The sequence below is a fragment of the Stegostoma tigrinum genome, chromosome 20 (genome assembly GCF_030684315.1).
Source record: "Stegostoma tigrinum isolate sSteTig4 chromosome 20, sSteTig4.hap1, whole genome shotgun sequence".
Classification (NCBI taxonomy): domain Eukaryota; kingdom Metazoa; phylum Chordata; class Chondrichthyes; order Orectolobiformes; family Stegostomatidae; genus Stegostoma; species Stegostoma tigrinum.
This window is the reverse complement of record NC_081373.1, coordinates 46,114,811-46,139,937: the sequence shown is the minus strand read 5'-3', so window position 1 is coordinate 46,139,937 and position 25,127 is coordinate 46,114,811. Positions and strand designations below refer to the sequence as shown.

At 39.0% G+C, this 25,127-nt stretch overlaps 1 protein-coding gene across 4 annotated transcripts in view; it reads right to left on the bottom strand.

Moving 5' to 3' along the window:
* Positions 1 to 25,127, bottom strand: part of atad1b (ATPase family AAA domain containing 1b) — a 77,338-nt gene that overhangs the window by 17,739 nt on the left and 34,472 nt on the right. For 2 of the 4 annotated variants that reach the window (XM_059653142.1, XM_059653143.1), the window contains exons 2-5: positions 19,249 to 19,436; positions 12,187 to 12,285; positions 8,032 to 8,152; positions 5,116 to 5,316 (exon numbers count right to left, since the gene is read on the bottom strand). In XM_059653142.1, the coding sequence (XP_059509125.1) occupies positions 5,116 to 5,316; positions 8,032 to 8,152; positions 12,187 to 12,285; positions 19,249 to 19,436 (609 nt within the window). Of the gene's footprint in view, positions 1 to 5,115; positions 5,317 to 8,031; positions 8,153 to 12,186; positions 12,286 to 19,248; positions 19,437 to 22,221; positions 22,359 to 24,452; positions 24,552 to 25,127 lie in introns of those variants that run through there. The other 2 variants (XM_048551076.2, XM_048551078.2) reach the window with 2 other exon arrangements.

Below are 25,127 nucleotides of genomic sequence, written 5' to 3'. Positions count from 1 at the left end.
TGTCTGTTCTTCCTAAATATCAAACACCCTTGGATGTTGACTCTTGTCTCTGTAATCATTATCATATCAAATGTGTGTTTACAGCTTTTTGCACTGTTAATTAATCAGTAAATTAATAGTGAACACTCTGTGCATTCAGATCCCGTGTTTTCAGACTTTTTGACATTTTTGCCCAATCCTTTGTACTGAAGCCATGTTTGTTACTAGCACTGATTTCCTCTGCCTTCCACATTACTTGTTTTTTATTTCCATCTTCATCTCGTTCATTCTTGCTTTCTAACTCAAGTTCCTATTCTGCCACTCTAGTTTCAGCCCGCTACTTGTTCACTTCTACAACTTGTCTTGCAGCTGTAAACAGTCTAAAGTACTGGGAAGAAACTCAAACTGAGATAATAACATTACACTGAATTGTAATTCACGTGGATGATGCAAGATTGACAAGCTAAATATAACTAGTCTTGAACATTAAGCTGGGCTCAAACCCCACAACCTTTTGCAGAGCACTTTTGTTGCAGCAAGCACTGAATGATGAGTTTGTGTCGTGTAATTAATTTTTGCCTGAATGAGACCCTTCATTTGAATAGGAAACTTTGAAGAACAAATCTTTTGTACAAAAAGGAAAATAAACCAAACATCATCAGTTTACAAACAAAATGAGCATAAGCTCAATATGGCCACTATCTAGGCTTCATTAGTCAAATGCCATTTTGCGATCAAAGTTTCCAAATAATCATGCACCAAATTCTAGTTGGCTTCAATGGATTTGAGCCAAATTATCTAGTGATCATTATCTTGTTCTCAGTCAATACAGGTGTCAGGTGAGACAAAGTTGTTGCATTATTCAGTCTAGGATTAATTCATAACTCCTTGCTTAAGTTGCCAAAAACAATGTTAAATTGCAAGGACAGCACTGAACATCTGGTGTTCTAATAAAGTGTGTAGAAGTTCTAAAACAGATAGCACAAACAAGTAGTGAGAGATTCAAATATGTATTATCAGCAATACCAACCAAAAAAATGGCTGAACAGTTGACAGCAATCCTTAAACTGAAACTGTTTTTGCTAATTCTATTATCTCATTGGCAAAATCCAAACTATCATAATTAAGTTACATCAGTGAAGCATTCACTTACCAATGAAACAAATGCAATATGCAAAACCAATTCAGTAGCCTGATAATACATATAAAAAAAAACTTTAAGATAAGAGTCAGCAATTTGGCTTCTCAAGCCTGATCCACCTTTCAATGGGGAGACAATGGTATTGTGGGACTGTTAATTCAGAAAACCGGATAATATTCTGGGGATCCGGATTCGAATCCCACCACGGCAAATGGTGAATTTGAATAAAATATCTGGAATTAAGAATCTAATGATCCATTAGTGATTGTCAGAAAAGCCCATCTGATACATTAATGTCCTTAGGGAAGGAAACTGCCATCCTTACCTGGTCTGGCCTACATGTGACTCCAGATGTACAGCAATGTGGTTGACTCTGAACTGTCCTATGGGCAATTAGGGATAGGCAATAAATGCTGCCTAGCCGGTGACATCCTCATCCCATTAACGAGAGAAAAAAATAAGGTCATGTCTCAATAAGGTGCACCTTCAGTGTGCAAAAGACTTCCATCGGAATCAGACAAAAGCTGAGCTAATGAACTGGGAATCTGGTTCAAATAAGAATTTGGGAGACAGGTGTGCTTTAAGTGTAAAGCACAGGGAAAAGAGTATAATTCATTTATAAAGTAAGTAAATATTACAGTAATGGCAGGATGAGTGACCTGTTCCTGCTTGATGCCAAGGTGACCTACAGCGAATGCATCTGTCATGTTTGCAGCTCAAGGAACTTCAGTACTGAGCTGAGGAGGCGGAATCCAAATTGTGCCACATCAGGGAAAGAGAAGGTTAATTCGGACACTTCACACCTGTCAGACTAGGTAATACAAATTTGAAGTCTAATCAGGGACAGGAGAGAGTGACAGAGGTGAGGCAGGTATGGGGACTCAGCTGGTTGCATTTGAAGATTTTTCAGGCCCTGCAAGTGTCCAACGTTTGTAAGATATTTCAAGCTGTGTGGATGACAGTGGAGATTGCAAGGAGGATGAGTGACGGACAGAGGAAATAGGACTGTTACAGTGGTAAGGAACAGTACAATGTGCGAGGTTGTTCAGCCTATTCTTTGCAGCCATAAGTGGGAATCCCTGCCCAGTGCTGGGGTAAAGGATATCTTTAGACTGGAGGAGAACTTGGGAGTTGGAGGGGAGGGATCCAGTTGTCATTATCCATATTGTTATCCACGATTTTGATAAGACTAGAAAGAAGATTCTGATGAAAGAATTCAAATAGTTAAGAACTAAATCGAAAGGCAGAACCTCCATGGTAATAATTTCAGAACTTCAGCAGTCTTAGCAGAGTGGTTATGGCGATGGACTTGAAATCCATTGGGGTGACCCTGTGCAGTTTTGAATCTTGTCAACTACAATTGTGAGCTTAAGGCAAATAAGAAGAGAGCTCTCTTCCTGATTGTGGGTGGGGGAAAATAATTGGGGTGGCACAGTGGTTAGCACTGCTGCCTCACAGCATCAGGGACCTGGGATTGATTTCACCCTCGGGCAACAGTCTGTGTGGAGGTTACACGTTTTCCCCGTGACTGCGTGCGTTTCCTCCGGTTTCCTCCCACAGTCCAAGGATATGCAGGTTAGGTAGACTGGCCATGCTAAATTGTCCATAGTGTTCAGGGATGTGTAGATTAGGTGGGTTTATAGGGAGATAGGTCTGGGTGGAATGTTCTGAGGTTCGGTGTGGAATTGTTGGGCCGAAGGGCCTGTAGGGATTCTATGATTCTAATTTCTGGATTACTACCAGAGCTATGGATAAACTGGCATAAGGCAAATAAAGTCAAGACTGACAAATGCATGGCACAAAGTTAGATGTTGGTATAATGCATTTCAGTTCATAGGGCCCTGGCATCAATACTGGGGAAGAAAGGAGCTGTTCCAATGGGACAGGCTTCACTTGAAATGTGTTGGGACCAGTGTCTGGCAAATCTAACAACAGGACTTGTGAAGAGGGCTATAAACTAATTAGAGGTAGGGGAAGGGTTTGCAAGTGGGAAAATGTGGCTTACAAAGTAAAAGGATTTGGCAGCATTACAGGGCGGCTATTTGGATAACAATACACAAGAGAGGGACAGAAAGAGGCAGAGTGTACAACTATGGAAGAAAAACTGCAGTAAACAGGGTCAGAAAGGGAAAGAAAATTGGTAATGACAGTAGGCAGGAGTAGCCTCTGTGGGACAGAGAATAAATCAGGAGGTAAAGTGGGTATGTAAAAACGGCAGTACATTAATCATGGGTGATTTTATTCTTCATGTAGATTGGGAAAATCGGATGTGCAGAAGAAGCCACAAAGAATTCAGAGTGCATTCAGGATGGTTTCCTGGAATAAAAAGTTGTGGATCCAACCAGGGATCAGTCTATTTTGGATCTGGGTGATATCTCATGGGATACGTTTAATAAATTATCTCAAAGTAAAAGATCCCGAGAAAACAGTGATTAGAATACGGTAGAATTTAACATTCAGATTGAGAGCTAGAAACCTGGATCTGAAACAACTGTGTTAAACTTAAATAAGGGAAATTTCAAAAGAATGAGGTTAGAGCTAGGTGGAGTGGACAGGGAAAGGGGTATAGCAGCAAAGACAGATGTGGAATTATGGTAGATGTTTTAGGAAATAGCTTGTGGATCACAACAAAGGTGTATATCAGTGAGAAAGAAGAATTTTAATAAGGTGATAAGCCAACCACAACTAACTAGGTATCTTAAGGCTAGCATCAAGCTCAAAGAAGAAAAACATAAAGTGCGACAAAGATTAGTGGTAAGCCAGAGGACTAGGAATGCTTTTAAAGCAAAAAGGTGAGCTAAATAAGATGGAGAAAATAAGCATTGAGGATAAACTTACAATTACAATCAACTAGGACAGCAAGAGCTATTTTAAATATATAAAAAGGAACAGAGAGGGAAAAGTAAACATACGTCCCTTACAGCAGGAGGCTGGGGAAATAAAAATGGTAAACTAGGATATGGCAGAAGTATTGAATAAATATTCTGCAGTCTTCACAGTAGAAGACACAAATCACGTTCCAAAAATAGTACAATCGGGGGAAGACGTAGCCGAGAAGAAATAAATACAACAATTATCACTAGAGGAAAGTATCAGGGAAACTAATGGGATTAAAGACTGATTGGTACCCAAGACCCAAGGGGATACTTGTCAAATCAGAGCCCTGATGCAGTGATTAGAATAAGGTTGGAAGATTTAGAGACATTGATTTCATGCAAGACATTCCACACAAACATAAAATAATCGATGCTGGACTTGTGGCTCAAAGAAAAGGAGCTGGTGAAAACTTGGAAATAAAGACAACTGCAAACATTTTAATGAACTGGCAAGGATCTACAGCATAGAAGAGGCCACTCAGCCCATCAGGTCTACAGTAATGTTTATGCTCCTCAAGTTTCATCCCACCTCACCAGAACTTAACCCATCATTTTCTTTCTCCTTTAGTCATGCACTCACCTAGCTTTCTGTATGGCTCAAGCACAGGCAAACTTGGATAAGAATCAGTTGCAGTAAGTAAATATATCAGAGAAAAATCAAGCGGAAGACACAAACATTTCTGACTCAACATCAAAGTAATTAAAGTCAAGTTGCATAGGACTGCAAGATAGACATGATTAAGGCTGCAGAATCTCTGGGTCAGAGTCAAAAAATGGTGTGAATAATTCCAACTTCATTTGCACCATTATTATTTTTGCCCAATGCCATTACTCTTCAATTGCTCAGTGTTTCCTCTTCCCATCAAAGAAATACAGGATATATTTACCAATCCTGTTCAATTCAAAGAGAATGTGATCAGACACTGGCAAGAAAACAGCAAAGTGACATTTTGATAACTTGCTCCTGATCAGATTTACAGGTTCAGGTAGCCAGTAAGGGTGTGAAATTCAGGGACAACTTAAGTTTATAGCACTGTATATATCTTACAAATCTATACTAGCATTATAGTGCATCATAGGCCTTGACAAAATACCAAAACTTAAATTATAGATGCTTACCAATTTCATCAATAAAGACAATGGCAGGTTGCAGTTTGACAGCCAATGAGAAAACAGCTGCAGCCAGTTTTTGAGATTCCCCATACCATTTATCTGTCAAGGTGGAAGGCTGGAGATTAATGAACCGACAACCTGCTTCTTTGGCAGTAGCCTTGGCAATAAGAGTTTTTCCACAGCCTGGAGGTCCAAACAGGAGTACACCTGAATGTGAAACACAGTGAATGGCATTTTTGAAACCTGCTTAAACAACATTATACCATGAAGGACCCAAGAAGAATCTGTTTCTATTTTCTGCCACCAAAGTAATTTCTAAGCTCCGTTAGAAATGCATATAGATAATAAAAGGAATATCCAACTTATCATTAGGATCATGTACTTTTCAGATGAAGAATCTTGGACCAATCAATGCGCAATATACTCAATATATTTTTGACTATCTAACCACATTGCTGCAGAATTACTAGACTGAAGACTTCCAAAAGACAGCTGATAAAGTGTTGCGTCAAAGTTTATTGGGGGAAAATAAAAGGTCATGGTGTAGGAGGCGACATTTTGGCATTGACATAAGACTGGCTAGCTAACAGGAAACAGTAGTTATAAATGGGTTATCTTCTGGTTGGCAAGATATAATGAGCGGTTTGTGACAGGTAGCAATGCTGGAACCTCAAACGTTCTATAATTTATTTAAAATACTTGAAGGGAAGGACCAAAGGTATGCGGATAAATTTGTTGATGACGCCAAGACAGGTAGGACAGTAAGTTGTGAAGAGGCTACAAAGAAGTCACCAAAGGATACAGACAGGTTAATTCAGTACGTAGAGATCTCACAAATGGAGTAGAATGTGCGAAACTGTCTATTATGGCAGAAAGAATAAGAAGAAGCATATCTTTTAAATGCTGAGAGATTGTAGAGGGCTCTGGGTGTTATGCATAGATTAGTAAGCAGGGCCTAATAATTAAGAAACTAACAAAATGTTACTAATTATCCTGCAGGGAATTTAGAACAAAGGCAGAGAGGATATGTTTTAGTTATACAGGACAATGGTGAGACCGCATCTGAAATACTGTGTGCAGTATTTAAGGAAGGATGTAGTGCATTTGAAGCAGATCAGAGAAGGTTTGCTATGCTAACATATGGAAATAGGCATTTTGATGGGGAAAGGGTTATTAAGCTAGGCTTATATCCACTGGAATTCAGAAGAGCAAGAGATGACTTGATTAAAACATACAAAATTCTCAGTGGTCTTAACAATGCGGATTTGGAAAGGATGTTGCCCCTTGAGAGTTTAGAGCTAGGAGCCACTGTTTAAAAATAACAGGCCACTTATTTGACACAAAGATGAGACTTTTTTTGTTGAACAGGATCCTCAGTCTATGGAATGCTCTTCCTTGAAAGGCAGTAAGCAGAGTCTTTGAATGTTTTTAAGACGACATTAGATTGATACTTAATTAGTGAGGGTGTGAAAGGTTAGTAGGTATATGAAATGTAGAGTTGAAGTAACAGTCATATCAGCTACTACATTACTGAAAAGTGGAGCAGGCTTGAGGAGCTAAGTGGCCCTCCTGATCCTAACTGATATTTTGTGCATGTCAATTGCCATTTATAGAAGAGATATCGAAACTTCTATCACTCTTTACAAGAAGGCTCAAAAGGTCTGGCTTGAATTTTAAGACAGTGGACCTTAGAAGTAAATTAGTCAGGTAGCAGAAACAGTTTCTCGCAATCTGCTGTGTCTAGTTTCCCTTAATACCTTGAAAACATTGATCAAATCACCCCTTAAATTTCTAAATTCTAGGGAGTGTGACCAGACTTTGTTTAATCTTCCTCTGGAATGATTCTGGAATGCTAAGATTCATTTCAGTGAATTGATACTGCAGATCCATCCAAGGTTAATACATCTTCCTAAGGGAACATCTACAGATATTACCATGAAAAATTTCCAGTAAACATTTGACAAAGTTTCGAAGAAAGATTGTCAGTTGAAATTCATGGAATCAAAGCCTGTCCACATCTACAAGACCTAGTCAGATGTGCTTGAATGAAAGCAGCTCCAACAACATTCAGGGGGCTCAACATCATCAAAGCAGTCTGATTGACTGACACCCACCTAACAACTTCAACATTTACTTTCTCAACCACTAACACACACTGATAGCAACATACACTGCACCTATTCATTAAGGCACCTTAAACATTATTTTTCAAATCTGAGGCCTCCAGTACTTTGAAGGACAAGGGCAGCAGGTAAATGGGCACACCACCATCTGCAAGTTCCCCTCCAAGCCAGAAACCATGCTGACTTGGAATTATATTTCTGCTCCTTCACAGTCACTTGGTCAAAATCTGGAACTTCCTTCCTAATACCACTTTGGGTGTACCCAAACTACACAGACTGCAGCTTCTCAACAGACTGCTCGCCACCACCTTTGAGAGCAGTTAGGAATGCATAATAAATGCTGGCATTGCCATAACATCCACAACCTGTGAATGAATTTAATCGAACATCTGAGCACCTTGCATGCCTTATCTGCCTACAATAATTCTTGCGTTCCATTCATTCCAAATCAAATTCTGTGGTTTTCTTCCCCAAGCAAGCCAATCAAAAAGCACTGCCTAAAAGGAATAATTAGCTAAGTCAGATCATGCGGGACAACCTTCCCATGCCAAGAAAACAATTAAACCTGACTGAGGGGTACACCATCGTCCTGGATACTAATAAACAACATTGTAACCTCAACTGCCTGGCACTGAATGGCCAGGATCACAGATGGTGACTGTAGCAGATGACATGGTGAACAGCCAGTTGTTCAAAATACAACTTGAAGGTCTGCAGCTGCATATCATTTCCTAGTACAATTACAAAGGTGGCCTCAGTGCTCACCCAATTTCATGGTTATGCCGGTAGTCCCATGTACCTTTTGGAGGCTGCAGTAATCTTGAACCTTCAAACAGGTGTCGTTTTTGGATGGGCAATAACACTGTGTCCTTGAGCTCCGAAATGACTTCATCCAAGCCAGCAACATCACCCCAAGTAACCTATTCAAAGCAGATGAAAACATAACTGAATGACTGTTGAAATTGCTTGTACCTATGATGTTACGAATGAAATAATGTTCAATGCAGTTAAAAAAAGGCACGGTCTAATTTCACAGTGACTGGGTCAAAATCATGGAGCTTCCCTCCTAACAGCACGGAGGATTTGCCAACACATGGCCTGAAGCTAACCAAGCAAGAGTCTAATAATCACATTCTTAAAGGTAATTAGGGATGGACGGTAAATTCTGGCCTCTCCAGTAATGCCCACATCCTTTAAAAGGAAGTCTTGCAGTTTCTCACATGTAACTTCTCAAAGTAGAAACATACAGCAGTTGTTCCGCTAACAAAATTATTCTTGGATTTTATATGCTTTGAGGGCTTTGCAGCGTTATCAACTCAAGGATATTATTATTTAAAGGGAGATAAGATTGTTTTTAAAGTGTAAGATTAAGATGACAGAGATCAACACGATTGTTGACACTAAGGTACTATGCTACTACTAAATGTAACTGTCATAAAGTGGTCTTTGTATGTGTGTAATGTAATTTAGTGCAATTTCTGCTGTCCAACTGTATTGGAATATTACAATCGTTACGACGTTGTATGTACATTTGTGCTGCATTCGTTGTTTTATATTCTAAAAATAAAACATTTACTTGGCATTAAACCCACACGGTGTGTATATTTTTGACAAACTATTTACAGAAGAAAGCTCAGCAAGCATATGATCGTGGCATAGGAAAATACAAATGAGAAGCAAAAGTGGGCCATTCAGCACCTCAAGCTTGTTCTGTTCTATAAAATCATGGTCAATCTGTTTTGAGTTTCCAATTCCACTTTCCTATCTACCCTGATAATTGATGATTCCTCCCCTAACGGGAATCTACTTAATTCTACCTTAAAAATAACCAACACAATCTCACCTCCATCAGCTCAGTGTGGACTTGTTGGGCCGAAGGGCCCATTTCCACACTGTAGGGATTCTATGACTCACCTTGGAAGCTCCATTCAGTATCTTATATATTTCAATCAAATCACACACAGTGTTCCAAATTTCAGTGGAAACAAGCTCAGTCTGTGCAACCTTTTTCTTTCGGAAGATAACCAGTTCATTCCAAGTATCAATCTCGTAAAGCCTATGTGAATCACCCCCAGTTCATCGACAATTTTAGATCAAAACTGCATGCAGTATGATATGCGGCGACAGCAATGCCCTGTTAACCTGATGCATAATGCCCCTACTTCTATGTTCAATTCTTCACAGTGGACATCAGCCCTTTAAGTACTTGTTTTAATTACTCTTGCACTAGAACACCTTGATCACTCTGTACCTCAGAATCCTGTAGTCATTCTGTTTATGGTCTGCCTTTTCGTTCTTCCTGCGAGTGGAGAACTTCACATCTTATTCCATTTGCCAGATTTTTGCCTACTTATTCTACATCAAAATGCATTCTCATGTTTTCTTCACAACATATTCTCCTACCTATCATTCCATTTTCTGCAAATGTACTTATCATGCCTTCACTGCATTCATCTAAATTGCAATAAAATAAAAACTTAGGCTCCAACACAGATCCCAGTGGAATCCATTCAGAAAATCCTGTCAATCAGCCAAAAACATGCTTATGCACACGGATTTCTGCCACCCAATCATCTAATCATGATAGCATGTTACTCCCTACATTATTTTTCACATTGCACACTGAATTGTATGGCACTTTGCCAAATGGTTTCTGGAAATCCAAATACAGTAAGTCTTCAAGGTGCCCTTGATCCACAGCATGCTACTCCTTCATAGAAAGACAATAAATTGGTTAAATTTGCAAGCTGACCGCCACATTAAATTCAACATAAGGTATGGTTTATGGTACCTCGTGCCAATCTAGGGTGTCTAACAGATGATAAGTAAAATCTCTGTTAATTGCTGGATGAATGATGAAAAGTATGTCTCAGATATTGATTTCAAAATTTATTTAATGATAGCCAAATTTGATTCCCGGGGTTCTTTGACAGATATTTACAAGCAGGAACTGAAATGAGACCAAGTACTCAAATTTACCACTGAAATCAATTTTTACTTCTGTATCTAAACATGAATGCAGTTTAGAGAAGAAGTTGAAAAGCAAGATACAGCAAGTGCTGGAAATCTAAACTTAAAATATATATTACAGGAAATAACCAGATGGTCAGGAGAGATAAACAGCTAACAATTTTCATCAGAACATTGGCTTCTAAGGCCATGTATCAATGAGAATTAACTTTATGCCTTTGAAAAATGAAAATAATTTAGTTATTTTTCTAACTTTTCATTTCAAAGCCATGTGCACAAATTGTAAACTTTGAAATAACATTGTCTAAGCTGCAAATTTTGTTTTCCAGTTTATCCTTCCATTTGTTTTTGTCTTTTCTGCTTTTTAAGTTAGAAACTAAAGCAGGTAGATTACATAGGATATTTTCAGGCAAATACTTTATAATTTGATTTTGTGACCTCTCTCCCAATTATGATTTGATCAAGTCTAGGTTCAAAATTTTGTCAAATTAAAAGTAACAGACTCTTCTACCTAATGACACACTTGACACTTGCATTCAGAAGTTATTTATATTTTTAAAAAACATATTCCCAAACTCTGGTTTTATATTTTGAAAAGTAAAACACCAGTTTGAGACACACATTGCAATGAGTTTTTTTTTAAAAAACTGTTCAGGTGGCGTAAAGTTTAATACATATATACTTTGCTTAAGATCAGTGTATTTGCTTCAAAAAAGGAGAATGTATTAAAATGCACGAGGTGATTGCTTATAGTAGGATTAACTGCCCTACATTTAATTGGAGTTGGTGTGAAATTAAAAGTGGCGGCCTTTGTTAGCCATGGTTAGAGAGAGAATCTGATATGGAAACTTATAAAGCTCCCCACTGCCCCACATATTTCCCTTCAGGTTCTCATGCAATCCTCCTTCACATCCACCATTGAAACTGCCTTCACCACACTCTGAAACAGCACATTCTAGGTCTTAATAGTCAATACACTAAAAGCTTCATCATGTCACCTCTGGCTCCTCAGCTAATCACATCAGATTTGTAGATTCTGGTTCTCAACTCTTCTGCCAATGGGAACGGCTACTCTCTATTTAAATCCACCATCACATTGAGGACCTCTCTCAAATCTCCTCTCAACCTTTTCTCCAAGGAGAGATTTCTATATTGCCCACTAACTTATCCAGCTCACTGAAGTCTCTCACCCCGGAACCATTCTCCTGAATCTTTTCGGCACCCTTTTTAAAAGCCTTTACATTTCATTGTGGTGTTCATTCGACACAATACTCCAGTTAAATTCAAATTGTTACATAAGACACACTTAAAGCTAACTGCTGAAGCACATGACATGTTTTGTCACAAACGTAGGCATGAAAACTTAATGTTCTAACTCATTCACCTAAGCTAACTCTTTTAAGAGGAAGCTCCAAATCCTAGCAATGCTATTAAGTGGTGAAAGCTACACTTTTCATATGGAGAGGGGAAATTTAAAAATGTATTGGTTGCCTAAGGCTTCTTTTCTGCAACTTCTAATGGTCAGCTCCACAGTACTACTAACAGTGGTCAGGCTACCACCTGGCTGAACAAAATACAATGTACAATTTAGAAGGGCGCAAGAGGTTTTAGTGAAAAATTCAAATTGTGAAACAAATGACATTGTTCCTAAAATTCAGGGAAAGAGCTCAGTTACACTCTACTGAACAGAGGACAGAAGTGAGGTCCACACACCCATAACAGCAGCCTTCCAAAGCTAGTCAACTCATATTAGGTGTAGTAAGAATTGAATCAAGTCACCCTTTGACAGTAACACTAAGTAAATTTAAATTGGCATCTAAAAGGAAAATGGAATTTTATATTAGGCAAGCTGCCCCTAATAAGATTTGCGCAACATGCCAGATGCAACAGTGCATAGCTAATATATGGATTAGTAATTCTACCCTATCCACATTTCACTTTGCAAGGCAGCAAAAACACCAAAGACAATTAAAACATGTCTTACTTGCATGCTCAGGGGGTCCACTAGATGGGCTGCAATGTTCATCTCGTATTCAGAAAGCTTGACATTTTTTACACCAATCTGTTTCATTAGTCTTTCTGCCTGCAAGTAAATTAATAATTAATCTAAAATATAAACAGGACATAAGGACAATTCCACAGCTTCACTTTGATCCTATTTTACTCTCTTGCATTCCAATTTCATTCAATATCACAAACTGTTATTTTAATATTACTTTCAACAGAAATATCTATTATCACATTTACTTCCACGTATATCACAGTAAAATTTTTGTTATCCAGCAAATTAGGGAAATGAGTGGCAACAGTTAAATAAAAATGTCTGTTAATGTGAAGTTTCATAACTCCATACATAGGACAAGGAGCCGCTTTATTTTTGAGTGCTTGAAGGGACAGGGGAAACAGCTGGGCAATCAAAGGCCCCAGTACAGTATGGCATTGCAATGAAATCTGCACAACTGAAGACAAGCTGACAGCACAACCTTCAACACAGGCTTTTTTAAAAAGAGATCAAGCTGTCAATTTCATTCGCAGTTACTTAAAGTGATATATTTGTTCAGGTAAGATAACTAAAAACTTAATTTCAATGTAAATCCAAAAACAACTTCTGCAGATTTACAACCTGCCATCATCATTAGTTCTTTTTTGAAAGAATGCATTATCTGAACAGCAAAAATAACCAGGCTTTTAAAAAGAAAAATCCAGCTGTCAGAGTTTCCAGTAACTGGAGAATTCTGCTTGAGACTGTGCCAGATAATAAAGCTTACTTTTCATGAAGTTTAAGTTATCGAATTATAACAAATAAATTTAACAAAAAATAATGTCAAAGGAAATAACTGCACAGCAAATCTTACCTGAAAGATGTCTCATGGATTATATACATAATTTACTACTTCAAATACATTTTTAATTTTTAAAAAATATTTTATTTATGCTGTCCCAAGGTACTTAAAACACAAAGTATAAAGTAACAACTCCAACATGACATAGCTGTAGAAACTCTAAATATGCCCTAGAAAACACAAGCCTGTTAACAATGTTATCTTTTTCAAAGAAAGGGACATATTAGGATTTAATGGTTTTCTAAATATTCACATTCTCCTTCTTACACAGTAAACACAATAACCAAGAGAACAGATTTAGCATAACAGTGCAGAAATTGATAATCTCATTTTGAAACTAAATGTGGATTGAGTACGGAGGGGGATACAGAAAACATGCATCTCATGAACAAATGGGGCAGCATAGTGGCTCAGTGGTAGGCACTGCTGCCTCACAATGCCAGGAACGCAGATTCAATTCCACTGCTGCCTCACAATGCCAGGAACCAGGTTCGATTCCACCTTCAGGCGACTGTCTGTGTAGAGTTTACACATTCTCCCCATGTTTGCGTGGGTTTCGTCTGGGTGCTCTGGCTTCCTCCCACAGTCTAAAAATGTGCAGGCTAGGTGGATTGGACATGCTAAATTGCCCATAGTGTTCAGAGATGTGTAGATTAGGTAGGTTATAGGGGAATGGGTCTGGGTGGGATGTCTGAGGGTTGGTGTGGACCTGTTGGGCCGAAGGGCCGGTTTACACACTGTAGGGATTCTATGGAGAAGAAGGCATGAGGCTGTAGAGGGCAAAGACAACAAGAGAAACAGGAGGGTATACCTCCTTCATTAATATTAAATCAAGCAATACAAAATAAATTGCACTATATAACATTTCATGAATTCTTAAGTTATTTTTCTGAAACAATCAGACTATTCTCACTAGAACAAGAAAGACACTCTGAATTTTCAGTTTGCCACTGTACTTAACAAAACTACTTATTAGAACATGAGAGAATAACGAGCAAGTTAGGAAAAGGATGCTCAGTTTCTCAGATCAGGTGGTGCAGACCTTTAATCACAATTAAATTTCTAAATTTCAATTAAATCATGCATTCAAATTTGTCATTCAGCACTGGAGCTAGCAAATCTTAATACCCCCACAATACAGGTAAGGCCAAATGTCTTAGAGAATTACAACACTGAACCCATACCTTAGAACATCTCTGATCCGTCACATTAGAAATTACCAAAGAAAGCAATATCATGTTACACCTACAATAAACTGAATTCAAATTTCTACCAATCACATTGACAATCTTCAGCTATAGATTGCACACATTTCTAACTGTACAGGTATGAAGCTAAGCCTAATGGTAACGCAAAGGAAGGTTTAAGATTGCTTGCCAGTATTGGACGTGTGAACATAAGAGAAACTTGAAAAAAATACTTTAGGTTGAACCTTAAACGAGTATCACTAGACACAGAAAATAACATACCTTCAGATATACCAATGAGCGGAATAAAACATAACGGTAAAATACTGTGGATGCTGGAAACCTGAAACAAACTAGAAAATGTTGAAGAAACTCAGGGGGTCTGGGAGCATCTGTGGAGAAAGAAAGTTAATCATCGAGTCCGGTAAAACTCTTCTTCATAATGGTTCTGAACAGCTCTGAAGAAGAGTCATATTTGACAATTTTTATTCACTTGTAGGCTGTGGACGTTGCTGGTTGGCCAGCATTTATTGCCCATCCCTGATTCCCCTTGAAGTTGGCACTGAGCTGCCCTCTTGTACCGCTGCAGTCCACATGACTTGAAACATTAATGCTGTTTCTCTCTGCAAAGATGTTGCCAGGCATGCTTAGTGAGATAAGACTGCTCAAGATTGTGAAGAACAAGCCTGTGAAATAAGTTCGTAATTTGAAAAAAAGTCAACATATAGAACAATTTGCTCAGGAGGATTGCCAGAATCAGCACTCCAGGAATATTTGAATTTTTTAATGAGAAGATAACAGGCATTATATTCTGGAAGAATACGACCAGGTGAGACAAGGATTTTCTTCTGAGCATATTCTGCAAACCTTCTGGGAAAACATTAATTAAGCTGGGATATCTATCTGAAATGGTCACAATCTAAGAGAAATGTCATTTGCTCTGAAGTCTCAAGTGAAAATTAGCATTCATGTCTTCCAATTTATGTTCACAATCAAGATATCTGCCTGCAGCAAGATTTATTTTTTTTTAATCTGAGACCTTGTTTCCAGACAATGGTTTGTCCAATATTTCTGTTCCTTAAGCTTTTTCTCCACAATTTAGAACAAGAACTAATTTAAATTTCCATCTTTGAGTCTCCCATTCCTTCAGATTACAAACAAAAATCAATATTTCAAGGTATTCAATGCATTAGCCAACTTCCAGTAATCAGCTCCTGGACAACATTGTATCAAATCACTCCTCCTCATAACTTCCGTTTAATGTTGTTTGTTTGGTATATTCTCATCCCTTTGATCTTTTACTTATAAATTCTGCGTCTGATACTACCTCTCTCACCAACACCTGAAGGAGGAGCAAGGCTTCGAAAGCTTGTGTTTTCAAATAAACCTGTTGGGCTGAACCTGGTGTCATGTGGCTTCTGACCTTACAAATCTGAACTAACTGTAAAATATTAATAAGACGTCTGGGTAACAGAACAAAGAACAAAACAGTTCCGATAATGTCACAGATAGTCAACCTATTCTGAATAAGTCTCTGAGTCAGTGTGCGAACTAATTATGTACTAATAAATAATGTCGAACTGGTCAGTTATACTTTGCTTACTTAAGTTGGTAGAACTTCAGGTTCTGTGCAATGTTGTGATTTCAAGTTCCAGTCTCGAAATTTGGGCTCGAACAAGACAGGCCTTTTAGTCTAGTATGTTATGGTATGGTACGATGGGGTCGGGGTGCTACTGCTGCTGCATTCTTTGACAGAATACTCAATGGATGAGACAGGGAATCAAGACCTTATCTGTCCTCTCAGGTTGGTATTAAACACTCTCTAGCTTATCTAAAGAATTGGTAGTACATTTCAGTGTCCTAATCAATATTTAGCCTTTGACAAACATCACAAGTCCAGGTTTCCTGATCATTTACCTTATGGGAGCTTACTCTGCGCCAATTGATTGCTATTTTACAAGTGACTATACTTGAAAGGACTTGATTTGTTAGAAAGCACTGTTATCATCTTTTCATGACCAGAGCAAGTACATAAAATTATTTCTTCAACACTCCAAAGCAAGACTGAAGATTGTTATTCAATCCATTCCAAGTATAAGATGTTAGATCAATATGCTGACTGTTCCAGCACATACATTTATGAAAAATAACATGGCAGCAGAGAATTCTCCCAATTTCTTGCCTAACATATATGACCCAATCAACACCATGAAAGAACTAAGTTACTGTCATTTATTTCATTGCTGCTTTTGGAATTACGTGTCTGGCAAAATTTTGCCAAATCTTAGGTATTATATTTTAAAGCAATTTACTAGTACTTGACACTTCATGGAGATTGCAGGACTTTAAACTCCATGAGTTGATCTTTCTTTTAGGTCAATTCTTTTAAGAGTCAAGAGCAAACTGAAAATTAAAAAGTTTTGCATTTGTGATCACAGCAAAGATAACAGATAGAATTTGCAGATAACAAGGTGCTGAGCTGGATGAACAGAGCAAGCGAAGCAGCATCATAGGAGCGGGAAGGCTGGCATTTCAGGCCTAGACCCTTCATCATACCAGGCAAATTTCACAACAATGGAGGACTTTTTGAAGATGATTCACCTTAGAAATTTACACAAATGTGCACACAGCAAGACTGCACAAGAATGAGACAAAGGACCATTTTAAATTGCCTTGGATGTTGGCCAACAGATAAAAGCTGGCAGGACACCAGAATACCTCTCCTGTATTTTTTTTAAATAATGTCATGTATTGTTGACATCCATCTGAGCAGATGCTTAATGTCTCAAAAGCTCTCTGTGACAGAGGAGCACTCCATTATTAGCTATATTGGATTGACGCTAATATACAGGTACAATACGGATACAAAAAATACGACACCAAATAAATGAATACAACTTTCAAGAAAATAGGCACCAAAACCACCATTCGTTCATTGTTATAGATTAAGTCCCTAGAACTCTCCCATTAACAGCAAATGTCCAATGGACTGCAGCAGTTCAATGTAACAGCTTACCAATACCTTTTGAAAAGCAATGAGGGATGACAGCAATAAATACTGTCATTTCCAGCAATGTCCACAAATGTGTACATAAAGTATTGCCTCATTTGTACTCTTGGTGAATCAATGACGAGGGATTAGTTTTACTTTCAGTTAAGAGTATTGTTGTTCTTATTTGCCAGAGTTTCATTCAGTGAAGTCAACTAGTTGCCTAACTACTCAAGTGAATCAATAAAACCTTACGTGGCAATATTCTCATTAATCAAACTTGCACCCAAGATGAAGTATATCATGAATGGGGAGCGACCATCAACAATTTCCACAAAACCACCAACTAATTAGCTTATAAAATTTGACTGTTGTTGGTCAATTTAAATTGGTAAGAGATTTCCACATGAAAAAAAGTCCAATATGGCTATTAATCACCTTAAGTAAGTGAAGAAGTTCCTTACGGTAGTGTCCTAGGCCCAACCATCTTCGGCTGCTCCATCAATGGCCTTCCCTTCAACGTTTACCAATGAGTGCACAATGTTCAGTAACATTTGTGACTCTTAAGTCATTGAAACAGTCCACGTCCAAATGCAACATGTCTGGACAACATCCAGGCTCAGGATGAAAAGTAGTAAGTAACATTTGTACCACACAAACACCAAGCAATGATCATCTCCAATAAAAGACAATCTAACCTCCATCACTTAGCTTTCAATGGCTTTGGCATCACTGTCACTGAATCAACAATGTCAATATCCTGGGGGTTACACTGACCAGAAACTGAACTGGACAGGCCACATAAATACAGTGCCTACAAGAGCAGGTAGAGGCTAGAGTAACTCACCTCCTGACTTTCCAAAGATTGTTCACCATCTATAGGGCACAAGGCAGATGTGTGAAAGAATAATCTCCACTTGCCTGGATCAGTGCAACTCCCACAGCTTTCAAGAAACTTGACACAGGACAAAGCAACCCACTTGACTGGTACCACATCCACTCCCTCCACCATTAACACTCAGTACACACTGTCACTACTATCTACAAGATGCACTGCAGAAATTCACAAAGGTTCATTTCGGCAGCATCTTCCATCCCAAGTGCCGTTCCCCCGAGAAGGTCAGGCAGCAAATACACTGAAATACCATTACCAGCAGGTTGCCCTCCAAGCCATGGGGAAGGCGATGGCCTAGTGGTATTAGTATTATTGGACCATTAATACCAAGACCAAGGTAATGTTCTCGGGACTCGGGTCTGAAGTCCACCACAGTATATGGTGGAATTTGAATTTAATAAAAATCTGGAATTAAGAGTCTAATGATGACCATGAATTGTTGCTGATTGTTGAAAGAACATTGAAATATATTGCCATTCCTTCAGTGTTACTGGGTCAAAATTGTGGAACTCCCTCCCTAAAGCATTGAGAGTCTATCTATAGCAGATGGGCAGTGCGTTTCAAGGCAGCAGCTCACCCCATCTTCACAAGGGCAACAAATCTGAGCCAAGCCAGCAATGCTCACATCTCTCAGATTAATAGAAAAAAGATATTTATAGCAAATCAACACCTGACAGTACCTACCAAAATATTTAAAATGCAGCAATACAATCAATACAATGTACAATAAATAAAATATCATAAATCGGGCCCCGAAGAAACTATAAACCATATGATTAAATATCATGGAGTGAGTATATCCTTTCTGTCACTATTCTTTTGGCTAGACTTTGTTGAGATTACCCATTTTAAATTAAATATATCTTGTTAAATTTGCTGTATATGTTTCTAGGCATTAGGTCACACAACTATGCTGCTATTTTTCATGTAAAAACAATCATTTATCACTGATGTAAGGGTTCTTAATGGATTAATGTCCAGTTCATCTTACTAGAAAATACTAAATCTCTCTCTCAACTAACCACGATGGCACATGTTCCTGTCTCTCGGAATAAAGTATGAAAAGAGGAAAGGCTAAAATATTTCAAAATATCATTACTGCTTGTAATAAATTATGAAACAAGGAACCAACCTGCTTCTGTGCTTCCAGTTTTTGTTTTCTTGTTGGATCAATGGCATCTACCATCCATTTGATCGTGTAATAGGTTACTGCACCAAATATTGTCAGTCGAAAAATTAAACCAACTATTTCATTGCGTGACAGAGGGCGAGTCAAAGATTCTGTTGGAATTTCTTTTAAAACCATTTTTACTGTTAAACCTAAAGATAAAAACAGCCTTAAATTAGTTGGCCCCCATATTATTTTCTGATTGCACAACCCAAAGGTACTAAAACATCTTTTGCACAAATTGAGCTCAACTTCATTTCATTTATGTGAAGATTTATGGAATAGTGGTTAGTGCAGTTAAAATTTGACTGGCTCAATCTCGCAGCTGGTATAAACGATCCACGACCCACAAAGGAACCAAAGCAAAATTGTGTTAACTCTTTGTAGAATTTCACACAAGTGCATGTCACTTCCTTTTGATTGTAAATTAAAAACAAATATTTCATGGCTAGCATGCAGTGAGCCATTTTTCCCAGCTTCTCCAATGACTATATAGTTTTGAGGCATTAAACCATGTAGTAGTTGCATAATGAGACAAATTTACAATTGTTTGCAATACCCTCTTCAACTAGTTCTTATTTGTATTATAACAGAAAACTATCTGTATTTGTCTTGTACCATAATGGTAATCATTTCCTTTACCATGGCATTGTGACAACACAAAATTTCACAAAGCAAAGTTTCCCTTTCTCATAAAGGTACAAAACTTGACTTAATTCAATAATTTCTCCGCTATGCTTGTTGCTTTCCACAGGTAGACAGAAGCTGGGCCTGGGCAACACCTCGACATTGTCATCTCAGCCAAGGGAATGAGGGTCAATGAAGAAGTCACATTAGTCAGTTTAATAAGAATGTGTAGTATTGCCATGAAGCTCAATTTTGTTGAAAGTGATCCTGATCACGTTTAAGCTAACTAATCACAAACTGATTAGAACCTGTAGTTACACTTGAAACACTGATGAATTTTGATGAGTCATACAAGCATTAGTAATGCTATTATGTTTTGCTTTTCTACAAAACTGACTAGTTTCATAGTAGAAATTCTTGCAGGACATTGTGCCACATGATGGACAGCACCACTGCTTCTGGTCAGGTGATGGTATTTACACAGGCTACTTGTTGCAAAGGTACAAATGAAGAATACTATTGCATTGACAGTCAACATTTTATTGACAGCCTCACAAAAACTAAGACATTTATTTCAGAAGTAAATGTGATTACTGCTCCTGAGCTAACAGGTTAATTTTCAATAGCAATAGAAGCAGCCTACGAAGTATTAAGTTATGCATTGCACTTAATAATAATCGGAATATGCCACTTTACTTCTGGTGCAACATCCAGTGAATATTATTGGGAATGCTTAATGTTAGCAATTGGACAAATTTCAGAATATAATTTTTTAGGCATTCTGAACATGCTGCATCATGGTGAAATCATTACATTTATTTATAATGACTTTCATTATATGATGATTTCTGTGTGGAAAACGTGAATGGTTAGCTTATGTATGCCTTCCCTAATTATTAGTAGTTCAGTTTTTTCCATCAGGACAATCATTTTACGAGGTGCATTAAAAAGCAGGAGCTGATACAATAACTGGTAGATGCACAAGTGAGCACCCATCAGGGTACAAACAGCTGAAAATGATCATAACTTAAGCACAGAGTCTAGGCCAGAAATGTCAGCTTTCCTGCTCCTCTGATGCTGCTTGACCTGCTGTGTTCATCCAGATCTACATCTTGTTATCTCAGATTCTCTAGCATCTGCAGTTCCTACTATCTCTGTAACTCTAGCGCAAACTGATGTAAGGGATTGGACAAGAGTCTTCGCTTTCCACCATACGGTGGATGACAGGTCAACCTATGAGGTACTTAGCCAAACTACACTTACAATGAAGCATCTCTGTACATGAAATTCATGCAGGTTGTAGGAGGATTTCAATATTTTACTTTACCAGATACATTGAAAGCATGTTCACCTCCTATGAAATAGCTAGCTATTTCTGTATAGGGTTACGATAAATAAAAATGTCATGTTTTAGTGTAAGTTTGAAACTGAATGCCAAACTGAACTTGCCTAGTCCAAACAGTGGGCTCCTGAAAATTACTACTGGTGTTACTTGCAATTTATTCACTTAAGAAAACTGTACCAATTCAAACTGTCTACTTTATTGTTAGGTAAAAAGAAAACTACTCAGGCCAATATGTGCAGGGTTGGTGGATTGACGATGCTAAATTGCCCATAGTGTCCGGGGATGTTTAGGTTTGGTGGGGAAGTACAGGGGTAGGGAAAAGAGTAGGGATGGGATGCTCTTCGGAGGAATTGTGTGGACATGTTGGGCCGAATGGCCTGTTTCTACACCGTGGGGATTCTATGATCCAAATGCTTGACGAAACCAACTATCTCCGCAGACTGAACTTTCGATTTCGCTTTCTCATTGTTGGTTACTCATTATTGAGTTAATGAGTTTCGATAAGGCTTGTACCCTAGGTGACAGTTCGCATCAGGAGTTAACTGCCCAGCATCGTTTCCCGGTAAAACCGTTGACGGAAACGGCTCCCTCGGTTTGACTAGCTGGTCCCCCTGTCTGTCCTGATATTTACATCCTCTCCGCCTCCCAATGAACAGTTACATCCGGAACAATCTAAATGAAAGTGAATTTCACGGCTATATGACATATCCTGCAAGGTTAAATTCCGACTGATGTGACTTCTTCAGTGACCCTCAGTGTTCAAGCCAAGGAGAATTGGTTTTGGTGGCATTGACCGGGCCCAGCCGTCACCCGGGGAAAGGAACGAACGCGGCACAGAAATAGTCCGAAACCAACAGCGACATTCCCGATCCCACCGAACTTGCGACAGAAGGGCACTCAGGTTGCCTGCTTATTCCTGCACAAACCCGGAGAGAACAAATACAAAGCCAGCCACAGAAACTCACCGCACCCGTGCACTAGGACAAATGTGCTCTGAACTCCACTTCCGCTTCCGTGTCCGTCCCAACACTGAATGAGCAACAATCAACCCACACGATAGTTCCACAAACTGACTTCAGCTCAATTAGTGATGATGGGAACTGCAGATGCTGGAGAATCAGAGATAACGAAGTGTGGAGCTGGATGAACACAGCAGGCCAAGCAGCATCTTCGGAGCAAAGATTTTCCTAAGATGCTGTTTGGTCTGCTGTGTTCATCCAGCTCCACACTTCGTTATCTCAGCTCAATTAGTAGCTATTCTCCCAGGCTGATCGTCATCTACTGCTTTGTCTGTCCAACTATTCTCTCTCTTCGAGCTCTGTCTCAATCTATCGTTTCTTCCTTACCCGGTCCCCCACCCAATTTTAAGAAAGAAAACCAACTTTTTCCTAGCTACTCAGGTGCAAATTACTGCACATACTGGAATCTGTACTGAAAACAACAAATGCTGGAGATCGTAGCGGGTCAGACAGCATCCACGGATAGAGAGCAAGCTCAGGTTTCACTGTAGACGACTCTTCATCAGAGCTGCCTAGCTATCATCTGTTCTGAGAAGGATCACTGGACCGGAAACATTAACTCTGAAATCTCTCCACAGATGCTGCGAGACATGCTCAGCATTTCTAGCAATCTTTTTTTTTTGTTTCAACTCAGCTATGATGTGCACGTACACCTTAATATACAGCTGGGGTACTTCTATTGATCACTGACACCAATTGTGCTCTGCACTCATCAATTTAATTTTCGGATTGAGAATAATGGTTTGATGCTACACTATGACTTTGGGTCAAGACACTGAGCGAGGAGAAGGGAAAAATTAAAAACTGCCTTAGACTTCAAAGTAATACTATATATGATACATTAGCACTAAATACTGCAAATCATGGTGAACATAGATATAAAGCTTTGTTATAGAGGCTGTCTATCTTCGTTACATGATAATGTCCATATGCTCTCAAGATGCTCTCATTTTCTTCTTCTCTGTCCACATTGCTATTTATCGTCCGTGTTTCACAGTTCCATGACATAATTGCAAGGTTGCTCTGAGGATCAGAAGCAGTTAGAACCAAACAAATCGGTATTGTCTGAGTTCATTGTCTGAGCACTATTGTCCACTCTCCAATTGATTGCTGATGACAGTGTTCAACCTCACTTGGGCTTGACAACAAGGGGTAGGCTAGTATAGGATTCTCAGCCATAAAAATCACTGGCACGCTGGTCCAGATTTGAAGAAAGGGTGCTTGGTCATAAGCTATCCATAAAGATCTTGTGATCTCTGTAATGTGAATTTTCCTTGGTTCCAGTTCATAAACAGATCTTGAACTGCTTATAAACCTGAACCAAATCAAGTAGATGTCTTGGCATGCAGTGAGAATGGTTAGATAGGTAGTTTTCACTTCTAATTTAAATCTTCATATAGTGATTACATGAAGAAATAAAAAAAAGCTCACATATTGCAATTATCATCAGACCAGATCGGTCAGACGGCACCCTCCTGAAATTGCCCACTTTCATGCCAGTGATTTTTATGGCTGAGAATCCTATACTAGCCTATCCTGATGTGCCTCATCAAAGATAACCAGGAAACAAGTTCCAGTGATTGTTACAAGGTCAGTCAGGTGGACCTCATAGAATATGAGATAACACAACATGGAGCTGGAGAAGCAGGCGAGGCAGCATTAGAGGAGTAGGAAAGTTCACATTTCGGGTTGGGACCGTTCTTCAGCAATGTGGGCGGGGGAAGGGAACAGTGAAATAAATAGAGACAGGAGAGGTGGGACTGGACAAAGTAGGTAGGATGGTGATAGGTTAGTGCAGGTAGGCAGTGGTGGGGACTGGTCAGTGAGGTGGGAGGAGTGGATACGTGGGAGAGAAGATGGACAGGTTGTCTTAGGTCAAGGAAGTGGGGATGAGAAGGAGGGTTGGTCATGGGATGAGGCCAGGGATGGGGAGACGTTGAAACTGGAAAATAATTAAGGTTGAGAGATCATAACAAATTATCAAGGTGATGCTGTCAAAACTGGACAGTAAGGAAGATTTTACAGATACAGAACAGTATGTTGGGGTCATCTGTAGCGTGACATGAACCCAAGATCACGGTTGAGGCCATCTTCATGGATATGAAACTTGGCTATCAGTCCTTACTTGGCAATTCTGTGTTGTCTATATTTCAAACTGTGCCTTGGAGAACGCTTACCTGAAGATAGGAGACTGAATGCTTTTGACCACTGAAGTTTTTCCCAACTGGGAGAGAACATTCCTGTCTGGCAATTGTTGTGTGGTGTCCATTCATATGTTGTCATAGCATCTACATAGTTTCGCCAATATACGATGACTTGGGACATCCGTGCCTACAGCATATGAGATAGACAACATTAGCCGAGTCAGACAAGTATTCACTGTGTATGTTGTGGGTAGTGTTCCCATGTGTGATTGTACTATCCATGACAATGATCTGACATGTCTTGCAGATGTTGCCATGGTGGGTTTGTATTCAGCTGTGCTTGCTGTTGTCTTGAAGGTTGGGTAGTTTGCTGCAAACAATGGTCTGTTTAAGGTTTGGTGGTTGCTTGTCGGTGAGAAGTGCAGGTGTCGGGAAATACTTCAGCGGTCAAGGGCATTCAGTCTCCAATCTTCGGGTAGGCATCCTCCAAGGTGGACTTTGAGATATAAACAACGCAGAGTTGCCAAGCAGGGACGGATAGCCAAGTTTCGTACTCATGAAGATGGCCTTAACTGTGATCTTGGGTTCGTGTTGCGCTACAGATGACCTCATTACACTTCAGTAATCTGTAAAATCTTTGTTACAGTCCAGTTTGACAGCATCACCTTGATAAATTGCTCTCTGTTTTTCTCTCTCTCACTCTTTCAT